Genomic DNA, 15,640 nt, shown 5'->3' on the forward strand with positions numbered 1-15,640 from the left:
TAGCGTGGGGGGGAACAGTTATTATGCGCACACATCTACGTCACGTCATATTTCCATAATGGCGACCCCTATGATGGAACTTCCCAAGATCTCTGTGTTTGACCCACTGAAGGGTCTCCTGCTGACCTATTTCATGCCAGAATCGTGTTACGACGAGTTTTTCATACATTTTAACTTTCTGGATGGTATAAGTAGCAGTTTTGCACAGTTGTCTAGCTAGGGCTTCAACGTTCACTGAATGAGCTAACGCTAACTACCTAACTTGCAAACACATTTGTTTTTTCTCGACATTTCACAATGTGTTACTAGTGTCTTTTACGATGAGAGGTACTGGATATCAAGAAATGATATTGGATGGAATGTACATAAGGAGCTATCTAACCCGCTAAAATAGTTAAAGATAGAACAGGGGCTAGTTAGTGGGTATTTCGTTTTGTTGTGACAGCGTTCAGTGGTGGGGCTATCTATCCACAGGGCATCACATGGCTGGTTAGCGCCACTGTCCCAATCCATCTCAGTTTCTCAATAACGACAGATATGAGAGTGTCGTATCTCTCTTGTAATACCAGTTTAATGATTGTTGTTTTCTGTCTGTAGTACCATGTCTGAAGATTGTGCTGAGCAAAGGTCTGGGCATCGGAATCATCCTGGGGTCTGTGATGGGTAAGACTAAGATTCTCTCTCTCTCTCTCTCTCTCTCTCTCTCTCTCTCTGTGTGTCTCTCTCTGTGTGTCTCTCGCTGTCCTTTTCTCTCTCTCTCTCCCACTATCATTCTCGCTGTCTGTCAGTCTCTCTCTCTTTGCACGTACAAAGCATAACTGCTACTCTCTCATATAGATGGAGAGATATTCACAATAAAGTCATTAAGGACAGATATAGATAATACATAACCCATATCTCCCTCCACCCCCCTCCTTCTCTCCCCCCTCCTACAGTGAAGCTGCCCCAGATCCTGAAGCTGATGGGGGCTAAGAGTGCCGAGGGTCTGAGCTTCAACTCTGTCCTGCTAGAGCTGCTGGCTATCACAGGAACCATGACCTACAGCATCGCTAACAGCTTCCCCTTCAGGTACTGTGGTAGTTGTACAGACAAGAGACATGGACATAGACATGCATAGACAGACACGTGCACAGACGGCCAGACAGACATGCAGAGACCCACCAGTTAACATATTTAGTGTTTTCTCCTTCAGTGCCTGGGGTGAGGCCCTGTTCCTCATGTTACAGACTGTAGCCATCGGGTTCCTCATCATGCACTATGGAGGCAACACAGTCAAAGGTAAGACACACACACACCTCCCTGACGTGAGGACTGATGCTCACTAGTAACACTGCTTCTTGAGATTTACGATGCAGGATGTGAAGTTGGCATAAGACTATCTGGCATCATAATCAGTGGCTGTTGTTATTGTCCTCACCCCTAGGTGTCCTGTTCCTGGGGGTGTATTTTGGCCTGGTGGCTCTGCTGCTCTCCCCCTTCACCCCCATGTCTGTGGTCATGGCCATGCAGGCCTCCAACATGCCAGCTATCATCATCGGCAGGGTACGTGGAGTGTTAAGTAAGCAATAGGGCCTGAGGAGGTGGGGTATATTAGGCTTTATAACTTATTTAGCTAATTTACGTGTTATAACATAATAACATCGTTAAAACACAATAACATCGTTATAACACTGTTCAAGGACCATGTTGGATAATACTTGTATTTAACCTTTTCATGTGTTCTCTGTGTTCTCTAAATAGCCTGGGTACCAGTCTGTTCCTCTAACATTCCTCTAGCCTGGGTACCAGTCTGTTAACCTAACATTCCTCTAGCCTGGGTACCAGTCTGTTAACCTAGCATTCCTCTAGCCTGGGTACCAGTCTGTTAACCTAGCATTCCTCTAGCCTGGGTACCAGTCTGTTAACCTAGCATTCCTCTAGCCTGGGTACCAGTCTGTTAACCTAGCATTCCTCTAGCCTGGGTACCAGTCTGTTAACCTAACATTCCTCTAGCCTGGGTACCAGTCTTGAGCCAACATTCCTCTAGCCTGGGTACCAGTCTGTTCTGCTAATATTCCTCTAGCCTGGGTACCAGTTTGTTCCGCTAGTATTCCTCTAGCCTGGGTACCAGTCTGTTAACCTAGCATTCCTCTAGCCTGGGTACCAGTCTTTAGCTAGCATTCCTCTAGCCTGGGTACCAGTTGTTTGCTCTCTGGCACAGGAGTGTAATATTAGTTTAACAGACTGGTACCCAGGCTAGAGGAATGCTAGGTTAACAGACTGGTACCCAGGCTAGAGGAATGCTAGGTTAACAGACTGGTACCCAGGCTACTAGGGTTTCTTTGTATTTTAAATTGTTAAATTGTAAAAATTACGGCAAAAATATCTATAAAAAATAACTTGTTATAAGTTCTCATCATTTATATAACGGGTGTGTCTAATCCTGAATGCTGATTGTTTAAAACTGTTGGTAACAGTGAATATGTTGGTAATCCGTTGTATAACATTCGGAGGATGTATGGGACTTTGTCTCGGGCCAAAGAGCACCGTGCCAATATATCCTCCAAACACCTGTGTCTCGGGTATTATCACCATTTAACATAATGTTATTGTGTTACTATGTGATAATGTGCATTTCTCCCTGTCATTACAGCTGATCCAGGTAGTGACTAACTATGGGAACGGACACACCGGACAGCTGTCTGCCATCACTGTGTTTATGCTGTTCGCTGGCTCCCTGGCTCGTATATTCACCTCAATACAGGTATTTGAATAGGCTTTACATTACATTTACATTTGAGTCATTCTGAAGATGTACTTATCCTGAACGGCTTACTGTGTGTGTGTGTGTGTGTGTGTGTGTGTGTGTGTGTGTGTGTGTGTGTGTGTGTGTGTGTGTGTGTGTGTGTGTGTGTGTGTGTGTGAGAGAGAGAGAGAGAGTGTTTATGCGTCCTAAATGGAGCCCTGTTCCCTATAGTGCGCTCCTTTTGACCACAGCTCTATTGTCCCTGGTCAAAATCAGTGCACACTAAAGGGAAAAGTCATCTTCTTTACACTCAGCTCGAGGTTTAGGTCAGGGTCAAAGAAGACACCAATGTTTCTGGCCGTAGGCTTTACATTGGTGGTCAAATGACCTGGGTTATTTCCAATCTGGGTTCTATCAAGGTGAGGGGCCAAGTAAAACAACCTCTATAAAATGTGTCCACTGTATGTCAGAGTGTGTATATGTGTCTCAAATATGTATATGGGGCATGGTCAAGAGGAGTGCACTCTAAAGGGAAAGGGGTGCCGTTTGGGACTCCGTCTGTGTGATCCTGTCCTAATCCAACTTAAACTCTTCTTCCTGGTTTCTCTCTGTAAACAGGAAACGGGTGACTCCCTGATGGCCCTGACCTATGTCATATCCTCTTCCTGTAACGGCCTCATCGCTGCCCAGGTCCTGTACTACTGGAGCAGCAGCTCCACACTGAAGAAGAAGACGGAGTAGACTGGACACTAAGGCAGTCTATAATGGGAACCTAGTTTTGAAGTAGCGCACTATATAAAGACTAGGGTGCCATTCAAGATGCAGACAATGACCGAGAGATTATATACAAGTGTGTATGGATCTAATATGGCACCCTATAACTATGTAGTTCACTACTTTTGACAGGACTATTGGCTCTTGTCGAAAGTAACACCCCATTCCCAATATAGTGCACTACTTTGGACTCTACTAGTGCACTATATATGGGGTGACATTTACCCAATGCGAAGACTCTGCAGGCCCCTACTATAGCCTAGCCGTGGACCAAATCAACTTCTATTCCCACTACCCAAACCAAGCTTTTGCCCAGTTAGAAGTTAGAATAGTTCACAGAGAAATCTCCTAGGTTTTGTATCAGTGTTTTAGCTCAGGGAAGGAAGGCTTGACCCTCTTGTTAATCCATCTTAAACACTGATTCTACTAGTTGGAGGTGCCGACACACTCAATGCAATCTGTTTCTTTATACCTCCTCAACAATGTATTCCATTGTTCCAGTTATATTACATGGGTTGTTCTCGGAACAGACTCTAGAATGAGAACATTCTAGAACACAACCAGGAAGTTGGCTAATAGCTGTAATCAAGGGGTCAAGCAATGGAGAGGTACACTGAAATTCTGTCAGTATGTTTGAGAAAAGTGTTAGATATTCTTTAGAAAGGTTAGGTAGTTTGCGCATTGTGGCTTGAGTGCGAGCAAAGAGGTCTTGGCTGAAGTTGTCCCTGGACGCTCATCTTAGGCCAGTTCCTTCGGGGGGGGACGTCAGCAGGCAATCAGAAGAACTGTACTGAGCCAAACGGTTTGTTAGTCCAAGATGCAGTCGCACCTTTTACGTGTTTTCTGTTTGTTTCTTCGTCCGTAGGATCAGTAGTTAAATCATTCAAATTTCATTCAGAATAAAACTGGGAGCAGAAATGTGGGCGCGTTGTAGTGTGATGTTGAAGTCCAACTTCTCTGTATAGTTTCAGTTTACCTGTTGAGTTTGAACTTTTAATGGTGTTATGGTGCCTCTTGCGGGTTGCATGCCAGTGCTATGCTTCTGAAGATGGTAAGAAAGTTGATTTTAAATGTGAACATTTAATCAAATATGTTTTGTTTTTGTTGGGACTGCTCCAGCGTGTCTGTCGTTGTGGCTCTTTTATCTAGAAGGATATTTATCTCAAATCCAGGCTGCATCACATCCGGTCATGATTGGGAGTCCCATAAGGCGGCACACAATTGGCCCAGCGTCGTCCGGGTTTGGCAGGGGTGGGCCGTCATTGTAAATAATAATTTGTTCTTAACTGACTTGCCTAGTTAAAGGTTAAACATCTTTAAAAAGGATCTAGTGTCACCAGTAGATGGAGACAAACTTTCACCCATTATTACATACATAATCTTAGTTCTCTCAAAGTAGAGACGTGAGGATCTTGTTCTCTGTTGATGCCTAGACTCACTACTTTTTAGCTTTTAATCGGTGAGTAATAAATATGTTATATAGATGAATTTGTCTCTACTTATACTCTCACAATTTTTTTCCCACAAACTTTATTATTACGTTTCTCCATTTCTCTTGTGATGTCATCCATCCTCTTTTTCTCACGCCCTCTTTACCATAACATTTGAATCTGTCTGTCCATCAATCGCCTTTTCACTTTACCCTCCCATTGAATTGACCTCCCCCCTCTCTCTTCCTCCCTCTCTTTTTTCCAGTCCCTGACAGCAAATTACCCACCCTCCAACTGACCCCATGTGTCTGTGTGTGGTTCCAACAGCCCCGTGACTCTCTGTCCTCCATCACACTGACATCATCAAGAACCCCGGCAACCAAAAAGTCCCACAATTCTGATCAAATTTAAGACAACAGAGGTTTCTTAAAAACCACTTTTTTGAGATCAACGTTTTCCAACCGTGAATTCAACTTGAGAGTGGTTGTTACGGAGGATTATCTGTGAAATACACTATTTCTACAGTAAGCTACTCCACACCAAAACAGTTGTGATTACTCATACTGAATCTCTCAATTCAAAGCACTTTATTGGCATGGGAAACATATGTTTACACTCCCTCTCTCTCCTTATCTCCCTTGCGCTCTCAGCAAAGTACTTCTTTCTCTCTTCATCCCTTTTCTCATCATTTCCCTCATGCTTTGTGTATCACTCACTTACCTGCTTTATTCCTGTCTTTCTATTACAGAATGAAAGAGAGCGAGAGAAAGGAGGAGCCAAGCCACATGAGGGGAAATAGAGTAGAGAAATGGGTGTCTTGGAAAGAGAGAGAAACGCTGGTTGTAGCATGCCAAAGAGTAGCAGAAGCAGGAGGGAGATCGACAGGCATTTAAGAACAAGAGTTTGGAGAAAATGAGAAAATAAAAGGAACTTTTCATTGAAAGAGAGAGCCACAGCAGGCATATCTGATTGTGCAGCTGAATGGCGGAGATGCCGAGCTTCAACTTCGTTAGGCCGTACCAACTGTTAGATGGATTCCTCTTGAGGGGTCTGACAGATTCAGAAGAGGACAGTTTCATTCCACTGTGCTTGAGACGTCTATGGTTCACATACACACACTGTGTCAGACTATCTTTATCTACCTGCTGATCGCTAGGCCTGCATTTCCCATCTACCCCTATCTGGCCATCTGTGGATGACACTATCTCTGGCAGAACACACCATTGCCCCACCTCAGCGGGGGAGTTTTGGTGAATGCCTTAGCTAGCTGATAAGAGTCAAGCCCATTCATCTCTTCCAATGGTTTAGTCTGTTCAGTCACAGGATTAAGATCAAGTGTAGCAAAATTTTCCTCTCCCTTGTTTATTCTATAATCATAAAAATGTAGGTTTGCACCATCCGTGTTTCAGTATGAACACACTAAAACAAAAAAAATAGCTTATCTCCACGAACCATTCTCCTCTCTCTCCCCCCTCTTAATTCAATTAAAGGGCTTTCTTGGCATGGGAACCATATGTTAAAAGTGCCAAAGCAAGTGAAGTAGATAAACAAACGTGAAACAAAAGTTAACAGTAAACATTACACTCACAGACGATCTAAAACAACCAAAGAGAGTGACAGCTATAGGGGAGGAAATCAGGAAGGTGATCAAATCAAAAATGTATTTGTCACGTCCGCCGAATACAACAGGTGTAGACCTTACAGTGAAATGCTTACTTACAGGCTCTAACCAATAGTGCAAAAAAGGTATTAGGTGAACAATAGGTAGGTAAAGAAATAAAACAACAGTAAAGGTGATGGAGTCCAGGTGAGTCTCCCGAAGCGCAGGTGCGCGAAATGATGGTGGCAGGTATGACGATCGCCAGAGAGGAGTAGTGGGAGTAGACGTGACAGTACCAGCTGCAGGGCGCCGACCAGAGGGATGGTCCCGAGGACCAGACCAATCGCTTCTGCTAAGGCGCAGGAACCTGTAGAGCCAGCTGAGCTGCGGGAACCTGTAGAAACCAGCTGAGGCGTGGGAGCTAGTCGAACCAGCTGAGGCATGAGAGCCTGGCAAGCTGGCTGAGCTATGGGATCCCGACGAGCCGGCTGAGATATGGAATCCCGACGAGCCTGCTGAGGTATGGGATCCCGACGAGCCAGCTGAGGTATTGGATATCGACGAGCCAGCTGAGGTATGGGATCCCGACGAGCCAGCTGAGGTATGGGATATCGACGAGCCAACCAAGGCTTAAGAACCTGTCAAGAACCTCTCGAGCCAGCTGAGGCATGGAAGCCTGATGAGCCAGCTGAGGCATGGAAGCCTGATGAGCCAGCTGAGGCATGGAAGCCTGATGAGCCAGCTGAGGCATGGAAGCCTGATGAGCCAGCTGAGGCATGGAAGCCTGATGAGCCAGCTGAGGCATGGAAGCCTGATGAGCCAGCTGAGGCATGGGAGCCTGATGAGCCAGCTGAGGCATGGGAGCCTGATGAGCCAGCTGAGGCATGGGAGCCTGATGAGCCAGCTGAAGCAACCTCGGGTTGGTTCGGCAGCCACCCTTGGACCCGACGTCACCAGTAATAAAGCAATAAAAAAAATCCCTGTTACTTCCCTTTGGTGAGGTATTATTCTGTAACAAGCACGCTAGAAGTCGGGAAGCAAATACAGGGAGTGAATTTAATAATAAATGGAACAAAACAAGCAACACGAGTAGAGTACAGACATATAACACAGGAACAGAATCAATAACGCCTGGGGAAAGAACCCAAGGGAGTTACAGATATAGGGGAGGAAATCAGGAACGTGATGGAGTCCAGGTGAGTCTCATGAAGCGCAGGTGCGCGTAACAATGGTGGCAGGTGTGTGTAATGATGAGTAAACTGGCGACAACGAGTGCCAGAGAGGAGCGAGAGTAGAGCTGACAACACAGAATATATTTTTGCAGAATTCTGCATGCCGAGTCAATTTGGTGTTTGTTCCATTTTTAACCGCACACTTGTTTGTGTACATGGATTATATAATATCAGATGTTTTTCAACCGACACCACTTTATATCAATTTGTATAGCAGACCCTCAGGCCAAATTGAGTCAAGCTTTTTTGACATCAACAAAGCATGAGAAGACTTTGCCTTTGTTTTGGTTTGTTTGTTTGTTTGTCAATTAGGGTGTGCAGGGTGAATACGTGGTCTGCCGTACGATAATTTGGTAAAAAGACAATTTGACATTTGCTCAGTACATTGTTTTCACCGAGGAAACATATGAGTCTGCTATTAATGATAATGCAGAGGATTTCCCCAAGGTTGCTGTCGACGCGTATCCCACGGTAGTTATTGGGGTCAAATTTTTCCTCAGGGTTGTGGGGTGAGACAGGGATGCAGCTTAAGCCCCACCCTCTTCAACATATATATCAACGAATTGGCGAGGGCACTAGAACAGTCTGCAGCACCTTGTCTCACCCTACTAGAATCTGGAGTCAAATGTGTACTGTTTGCTGATGATCTGGTGCTTCTGTCCCCAACCAAGGAGGGCGTATAGCAGCACCTAGATCTTCTGCACAGATTCTGTCAGACCTGGGCCTTGACAGTAAATCTCAATAAGACAAAAATAATAATGGTGTTCCAAAAATGGTCCAGTTGCCAGGACCACAAATACAAATTCTGTCTAGACACCATTGCCCTAGAGCACACAAAAAACTATAGATACCTTGGCCTAAACATCAGCGCCACAGGTAACTTCCACAAAGCTGTGATCGAGCTGAGAGACAAGGCAAGAGGGCCTTCTATGCCATCAAAAGGAACATAAAATTCGACATACCAATTAGGATCTGGCAAAAAATACTTGAATCAGTTATAGAACCCATTGCTCTTTATGGTTGTGAGGTCTAGAATGATGATGTTAAAGAGTTTAAGTATAGGCAATTGGAATTTGTGGTCTGTATATTTGATAATTTCATTGAGGATACCATCAACACCACAGGCCTTTCTGGGTTGGAGGCTTTGTTTTTTGTCCTGTAGTTCATTCAATGTAATTGGAGAATCCAGTGGGTTCTAGTAGTCTTTAATAGTTTATTCTAAGGTTTGTATTTGATCATGTATATGTTTTTGCTGTTTGTTCTTTGTTATAGGGCCAAAAAGATTGGAGAAGTGGTTTACCCATACATCTCTGTTTTGGATAGATAACTCTTCGTGTTGTTGTTTGTTTCGAGTTTTCCAATTTTCCCAGTTGTGGTTAGATTCTATGGATTTTTCAATTACATTGATCTGACTTCTGACGTTCTGTTCCTTCTTTTTCCGTAATGTATTTCTGTATTGTTTTAGTGATTCACCATAGTGAAGTTGTAGGCTCAGGTTTTCCGGGTCTCAATGTTTTGATTAGATAGGTTTCTCAATTTCTTTCTTAGGTTTTTGCATTCTTCATCAGACCATTTGTCATTGTTGTTAATTTTCTTTGGTTTTCTGTTTGACATTTTTAGATTTGAAAGGGAAGCTGAGAGGTCAAATATACTGTTTAGGTTTTCTACTGCCAAGTTTACACCTTCACTATTACAGTGGAACATTATGTTCAGGAAGTTGTCTAAAAGTGAATGAATTTGTTAATTGTTTTTTGGTCATTTTCAACACTACTTTTGGTAGGTTTCTCTCTCTCAGACCTGTCTACCTCAGGACGTGTCTCCACTAGCTCATCAATGCTCATCAATGCTCTCTCTCTCTCTCTCTCTCTCTCTCTGTCTCACTCACTCACTCACAGACAGACCGGTCTACCTCAGGGCATCAAATCAAGCTTTATTTATGCAGCACATTTCAGACATTGAATGCAACACAGTGTGCTTTACATTAAACAATTTCTGAAAATAAAAGCTGAACTATTTACTACACAACGAACATAAGATTAAAAACTAAAGAATGACAAACTGAACAACTAAAAAGCACCCAGTGGAAAAGCAAAGATAAAACAATGTGTTTTAAGAGCTCTTTTAAATATGTCCACAGTTCCCCCCTCAGATTCTCTGGCAGGCTATTCCAGAGGCTGGGGGCATAATAAATAAAGGCTGCCTCTCCATGCCTCTTGGTCCTAGGCTTTGGGATAGTTAAAAGGTCAGTGCCAGAGGACCTGAGGGACCTACTGGGTACATAACTTAAAAGCATGTCTGACATGCCTTGGGGTGAACAATCGTGGATTGATTTAAAAACCAATAGAAGAATCTTTAAATTAGTTTTAAAACTGACAGGCAGCCAGTGCAGAGACCTTAAAGCCAGTGTAATGTGTGCTCTCCGTGTGGTCTTGGTCAGTACCCGTGCTGCAGCATTCTGTATGTTATTCAGTTGACCAATGGCTTTTCTGGGTAGACCAGACAGGAGAGCATTACATTAGTCAAGCCTGCTTGTAATAAAAGCATGGATGAGTCTCTCTGTATCAGCCTGAGAGAGAAACAGACACACCTTGGCAATGTTCAGGTGGAAAAAAGCTATTTTGGTCACATTCCTAATGTGTGATTGAAAATGTAGTTCTGAATCTAAAATAACACCTAGGGTTTTTTTATCTGGTGTTTAATATTTATTGCCCATGAATTAAAAAGTGCGGCTAGATTCTCTCTCTGTGCTTTGGCTCCAACAAAGAGTACCTCGGTCTTGTCTTGATTTAGCTGGAGGAATCACTAATACTGTCTAATAATTTACCAGTTGAGCTAAAATCCTCTGGTGACACAGAAATGTAAAGTTGTGTATCGTCTGCATAGCAGTGAAAATCAATGCTGTGCTTTCTGATAACACTGCCAACAGGTAACATATATAAACTGAACAGTACCGGACCCAAAATGTATCCCTGTGGAATGCCACATGTGATATGTATTTTCGCTGAGTTATGCTCACCAAGAGTGACAAAAATCTCTCGACCGGTTAAATACGTCCTAAACCACTTTAGAACAGGACCAGCATGTCTCTACTACCTCATTAAGGTTAACTATCTCTCTCGGTTTCTCCCTCTTTCTCTAGCTCTCTCTCTCAGACCTGTCTACCTCAGGGCTTGTCTCTAATATTTGGTTTGATTTGATTTACTAGCTCTTTAAGGTTACCAATCTTGCAGATCTGTCTACCTCAGGGCTTTTCTCTACTATTTGGTTTGATTTGATTTACTAGCTCTTTAAGGTTATCTCTCTCAGATCGGTCTACCTCAGGGCTTGTCTCTACTAGCTCTTTAAGGTTACCTGTCTCTCAGACCTGTCTACCTTAGGGCTTGTCTCTACTAGCTCTTTAAGGTTATCTCTCTCAGACCTGTCTACCTCAGGGCTTGTCTCTACTAGCTCTTTAAGGTTACCTGTCACTCCCTTGACAAACATTTCCTCTATTAGCAGCATTATACCCCTGTCTAATGTGTCCCATCTGTCATTGTGTGTGTGTGTGTGTGTGTGTGTGTGTGTGTGTGTGTGTGTGTGTGTGTGTGTGTGTGTGTGTGTGTGTGTGTGTGTGTGTGTGTGTGTGTGACTCAGACCTACACTACCTGGGAAACTTCAGCAAAACTTTTTTTGACCGGTCTGTCAGTGTGTACATACCACCCATGGTCTTAACAGAGAGTTGAGAATAGAACACCACATCAGGATGTTTGCCAACTTGTGGTGTTTGGTTGGTTATTATCAAATAATAAACAACATTAGTGACGCTTGTTAAATCACAGATGGTATACCAGTAGTTAATATAGTATTTTAGTCAGCAAATATCTCAAACCACACACTCAACAGGTGATTTTTTTACATAGTGGTTGGCTACTAGATTTTATCACATTCATACGATTATATATTTCGACATATCCATCCATATAGGTCATGAACCGTCAATCTGATTTCTATGTAAAATAGCCTTTTGAGTGACTAAAATATCACCCATAATATTTGTTTTGGATAGAAATGCTTAAAATTGGAGAAAAAGTTTGAAAGGCTGGCTGAGTGGGCGGGGAGGGTATATTCATGAGCTCGCCTTGACTGACAGCTCTTTGAAACACCTATGTCAAACATGGATACAGTGAGCAGTGTCGCAGTAAAACCATATCAAGCAAACTTGAAATTGTATCAAAAATGTTTTATCCATCTTCCGTTTGGCATGTCTGTTGTGATGCGGTACACAGCAGCACTGACTGATGTGTTGACTTCACCACTGCGTCTGACTGGTCACTTTGAATTATTATTATTATACCTTTATTTATACTCACAGACATCATTCAAACAGTTTTAGAAACTTCAGATTGTTTTCTGTCCAAATCTACTAATAATATGCATATATTAGCAACTGGGACTTAGTAGCAGGCAGTTTACTCTGGGCACGCTTTTCATCCAAACGTGAACATGCTGCCCCCCTGTCCCAAACAGGTTAAGAAACTACACAAGACAAACAAAACAATCACAGATAACACAAAAAAATACAGCAGCAGATTACATCTACACACAGGTTATTCCCCTAACAGCACAAGAACTTGCATTAGAGAACTTATTTGTATTGCTTTTAATCTTTTTAAATGAATTTTTCTTATTAACACTTTGTTCTAGCTAGCTATTTGTGTAGGTAGCTATCAAGTAAACCCAATGATACAAGCAATACAAAAATAAAAATCCTCCAATAAATATTTAAAATGAGCAACAGGGGGACAAGAGTCTCAAGTTTAAGTTTAGTCTGCAGGCTATTCCATAAGCAAGGAGTGTAACAGGAAAAGGCAGCCATGCCCAACTCTGTGGAAATCACATGGGCTTCAAGTGTAATCCATGCTTGAGACCTGGTTTTGAGACCTGGCTTTAGGAATTCTAATTCTATTATGGGGCGGCAGCGTAGCCTGGTAGGTTAGAGCGTAGTAACCGAAAGGTTGCAAGTTCGAATCCCCAAGCTGAAAAGGTACAAATCTGTCGTTCTGCCACTGAACAATTCAGTTAACTGTTCCTAGGCCGTCATTGAAAATAAGAATTTGTTCTTAACTGACTTGCCTAGTTAAATAAAAGTAAGAAGGTAGTTTATTCAGAAGTGCTTTATAGACAAACAGAGCATGTTGTTCTCGTCTCATGGACAGCGAAGTCCAACCCACATTTTGACATAACACCTAACAAACCTAAGTGCGCAAAGATAAATTCAGATACTGTAGAATGCATGTATATACATATCCCCATAATCTATAACAGCACAATTTGTCTTCTATTTGGAGAGGACAAACATGTCCTGTTTCTATAGCGGAAGCCTAGCTTGATTTTTAGCCATTTACAAAGTTCATCAATATACATTTTAAAAGACAGTTCATCATCCAACCATATCCCTAAGTATTTATATGCAGAGACCTGATTCATTCGAGAACCATCTAAGCTTGTGAGTTCAAGTGTATTTTCAACCAACTTTTTGAACCTATTAAAAATCATAAAATGTGTTTCCTTTGCATTTAAAACAAGTTTCAGCTGTATAAAAGACCCTTGTAATATCTTAAAATCTGTCTCCAATAGTTGAAGCGATAGAGTACATGACAGTGTCATCAGCATGGAACCCTGGACACTTTAATAATAGAACACTGGTCACTTTAATAATGGAACACTGGTCACTTTAATAATGGAACACTGGTCCCTTTAATAATGGAACACTGGTCACTTTAATAATAGAACCCTGGTCACTTTAATAATGGAACACTGGTCACTTTAATAATGGAACACTGGTCACTTCAATAATGGAACCCTGGTCACTTTAATAATGGAACACTGGTCACTTTAATAATGGAACACTGGTCACTTTAATAATAGAACACTGGTCACTTTAATAATGGAACACTGGTCACTTTAATAATAGAACACTGGTCACTTTAATAATAGAACACTGGTCACTTTAATAATGGAACACTGGTCACTTTAATAATGGAACACTGGTCACTTTAATAATGGAACACTGGTCACTTTAATGATGGAACCCTGGTCACTTTAATAATGGAACACTGGTCACTTTAATAATGGAACACTGGTCACTTTAATAATGGAACTCTGGTCACTTTAATAATATAACCCTGATCACTTTAATATTGGACCACTGGTCACTTTAAAATGTTTGCATACTGTTTTACCCATTTCATGTGTATATACTGTATTCTACTCAAGTTCATGCTATTCAACTATTGCTGTAATATACTATTCTATCCACGTATTCTACAGACAGAATATGTAGTATATCTACATACTGTCCATAAAGTCTATACATCCCATCAAATATACAGTGCATTCGGAAAGTATTCAGACCCCTTGACTTTTTCCATATTTTGTTACGTTAGTCTTATTCAAAAATGTATTAAATTATTTTTTTCCCTCCTCAATCTACACACAATACCCCATAATGACAAAGCAAAAACAGGTTTTCAAAAAACATTTTTTTTGCCAATTTATTTTTAAAAAATAAGAGAAAAACCCAGAAATACCTTATTTACATATTCAGACCCTTTGCTATGAGACTCGAAATTAAACTCAGATGCATCCTGTTTCCATTGATCATCTTTGAGATGTTTCTACAACTTGATTGGAGTCCACATGTGGTAAATTCAATTGATTGAGTGAGGTTCAATCACTTGGTTTTTGCTCTGACATGCACTGTCAACTGTTGGAGTTGACAGTGCATGTCAGAGCAAAAACTAAGCCATGAGGTTGAAGGAATTGTCTGTAGAGCTCCGAGACAGGATTGTGTCAAGGCACAGATCTGGGGAAGGGTACCAAACAAATTCAGCACCATTGAAGGTCCCCAACCACCCAGTGGCCTCCATCATTCTTAAATGAAAGAAGTTTGGAACCACCAAGACTCTTCCTAGCTGGCTTTTGGGGGAGAAGGGCCTTGGTCAGGGAGGTGACCAAGAACCTGATGGTCACTCTGACAGAGCTCCAGAGTTCCTCTGTGGAGATGGGAGAACCTTCCAGAAGGACAACCATCTATGCAGCACTCCACCAATCAGGCCTTTATGGTAGAGTGGCCAGATGGAAGCCACTCCTCAATAAAAGGCACATGACAGCCCGCTTGGAGTTTGCCAACAGGCACCTAAAGGACTTTCAGGCCATGAGAAACAAGAATCTCTGGTCTGAAAAAAACTAGATTGAACTCTTTGGCTTGAATGCCAAGCGTCACATCAGGAGGAAACCTGGCACCATCCCTACGGTGAAGCACAGTGGTGGCAGCATCATGCTGTGGGGATGTTTTTCAGCATCAGAGACTAGGAGACAAGATCGAAATTGGGGAGAAAAAGTCGGTAAAATAATAATAAATAATAGTATTTGAGAGTTAGGGTGATGTCCCCTTAATAATTCTGCCTCCTGATACCAAGTGTTTGACATGGGGGAGACCAGTAACTTTAAGAGCAAACTTATCAATGTAGAAGCAAAGGTTCATAACCTTTAACCTCTCTGGGACCGCTCGGGAAATGAGCGTCCCACCTCTCAACAGCCAGTGAAACTGCAGGGCGCCAAATTCAAAACATCGGAAATCCCATAATTAAAATTCCTCAAACATAGAAGTATTTTACACCATTTTATAGATAAACTTCTCGTTAATCCAACCACAGAGTCCGATTTCAAAAACGCTTTTCGGCGAAAGCACAACATATCATTATGTTAGGTCAGCAACTAGTCACAGAAAACATTCAGCCATTTTCCAAGCAAAGAGAGGAGTCACAAAAAAAATGAATCACTAACCTTTGATGATCTTCATCAGATGACACTCATAGGACTTCATGTTACACAATAC

The 15,640-nt window shown here is 42.1% G+C and overlaps 1 protein-coding gene across 1 annotated transcript; it reads left to right on the forward strand.

Annotated features, from left to right (window-relative positions):
* The first annotated feature begins 37 nt into the window (after positions 1 to 37).
* LOC112260964 (mannose-P-dolichol utilization defect 1 protein) lies at positions 38 to 4,987 on the forward strand. Its single transcript, XM_042328174.1, has 7 exons — positions 38 to 185; positions 598 to 663; positions 936 to 1,068; positions 1,193 to 1,278; positions 1,424 to 1,542; positions 2,633 to 2,743; positions 3,344 to 4,987. The coding sequence occupies exons 1-7, from the start codon at positions 59 to 61 to the stop codon at positions 3,464 to 3,466; spliced, it is 765 nt and encodes a 254-aa protein (XP_042184108.1). The 5' UTR covers positions 38 to 58; the 3' UTR covers positions 3,467 to 4,987.
* The last annotated feature ends 10,653 nt before the right edge of the window (positions 4,988 to 15,640 follow it).

The sequence above is a fragment of the Oncorhynchus tshawytscha genome, linkage group LG10 (assembly GCF_018296145.1).
Source record: "Oncorhynchus tshawytscha isolate Ot180627B linkage group LG10, Otsh_v2.0, whole genome shotgun sequence".
Classification (NCBI taxonomy): domain Eukaryota; kingdom Metazoa; phylum Chordata; class Actinopteri; order Salmoniformes; family Salmonidae; genus Oncorhynchus; species Oncorhynchus tshawytscha.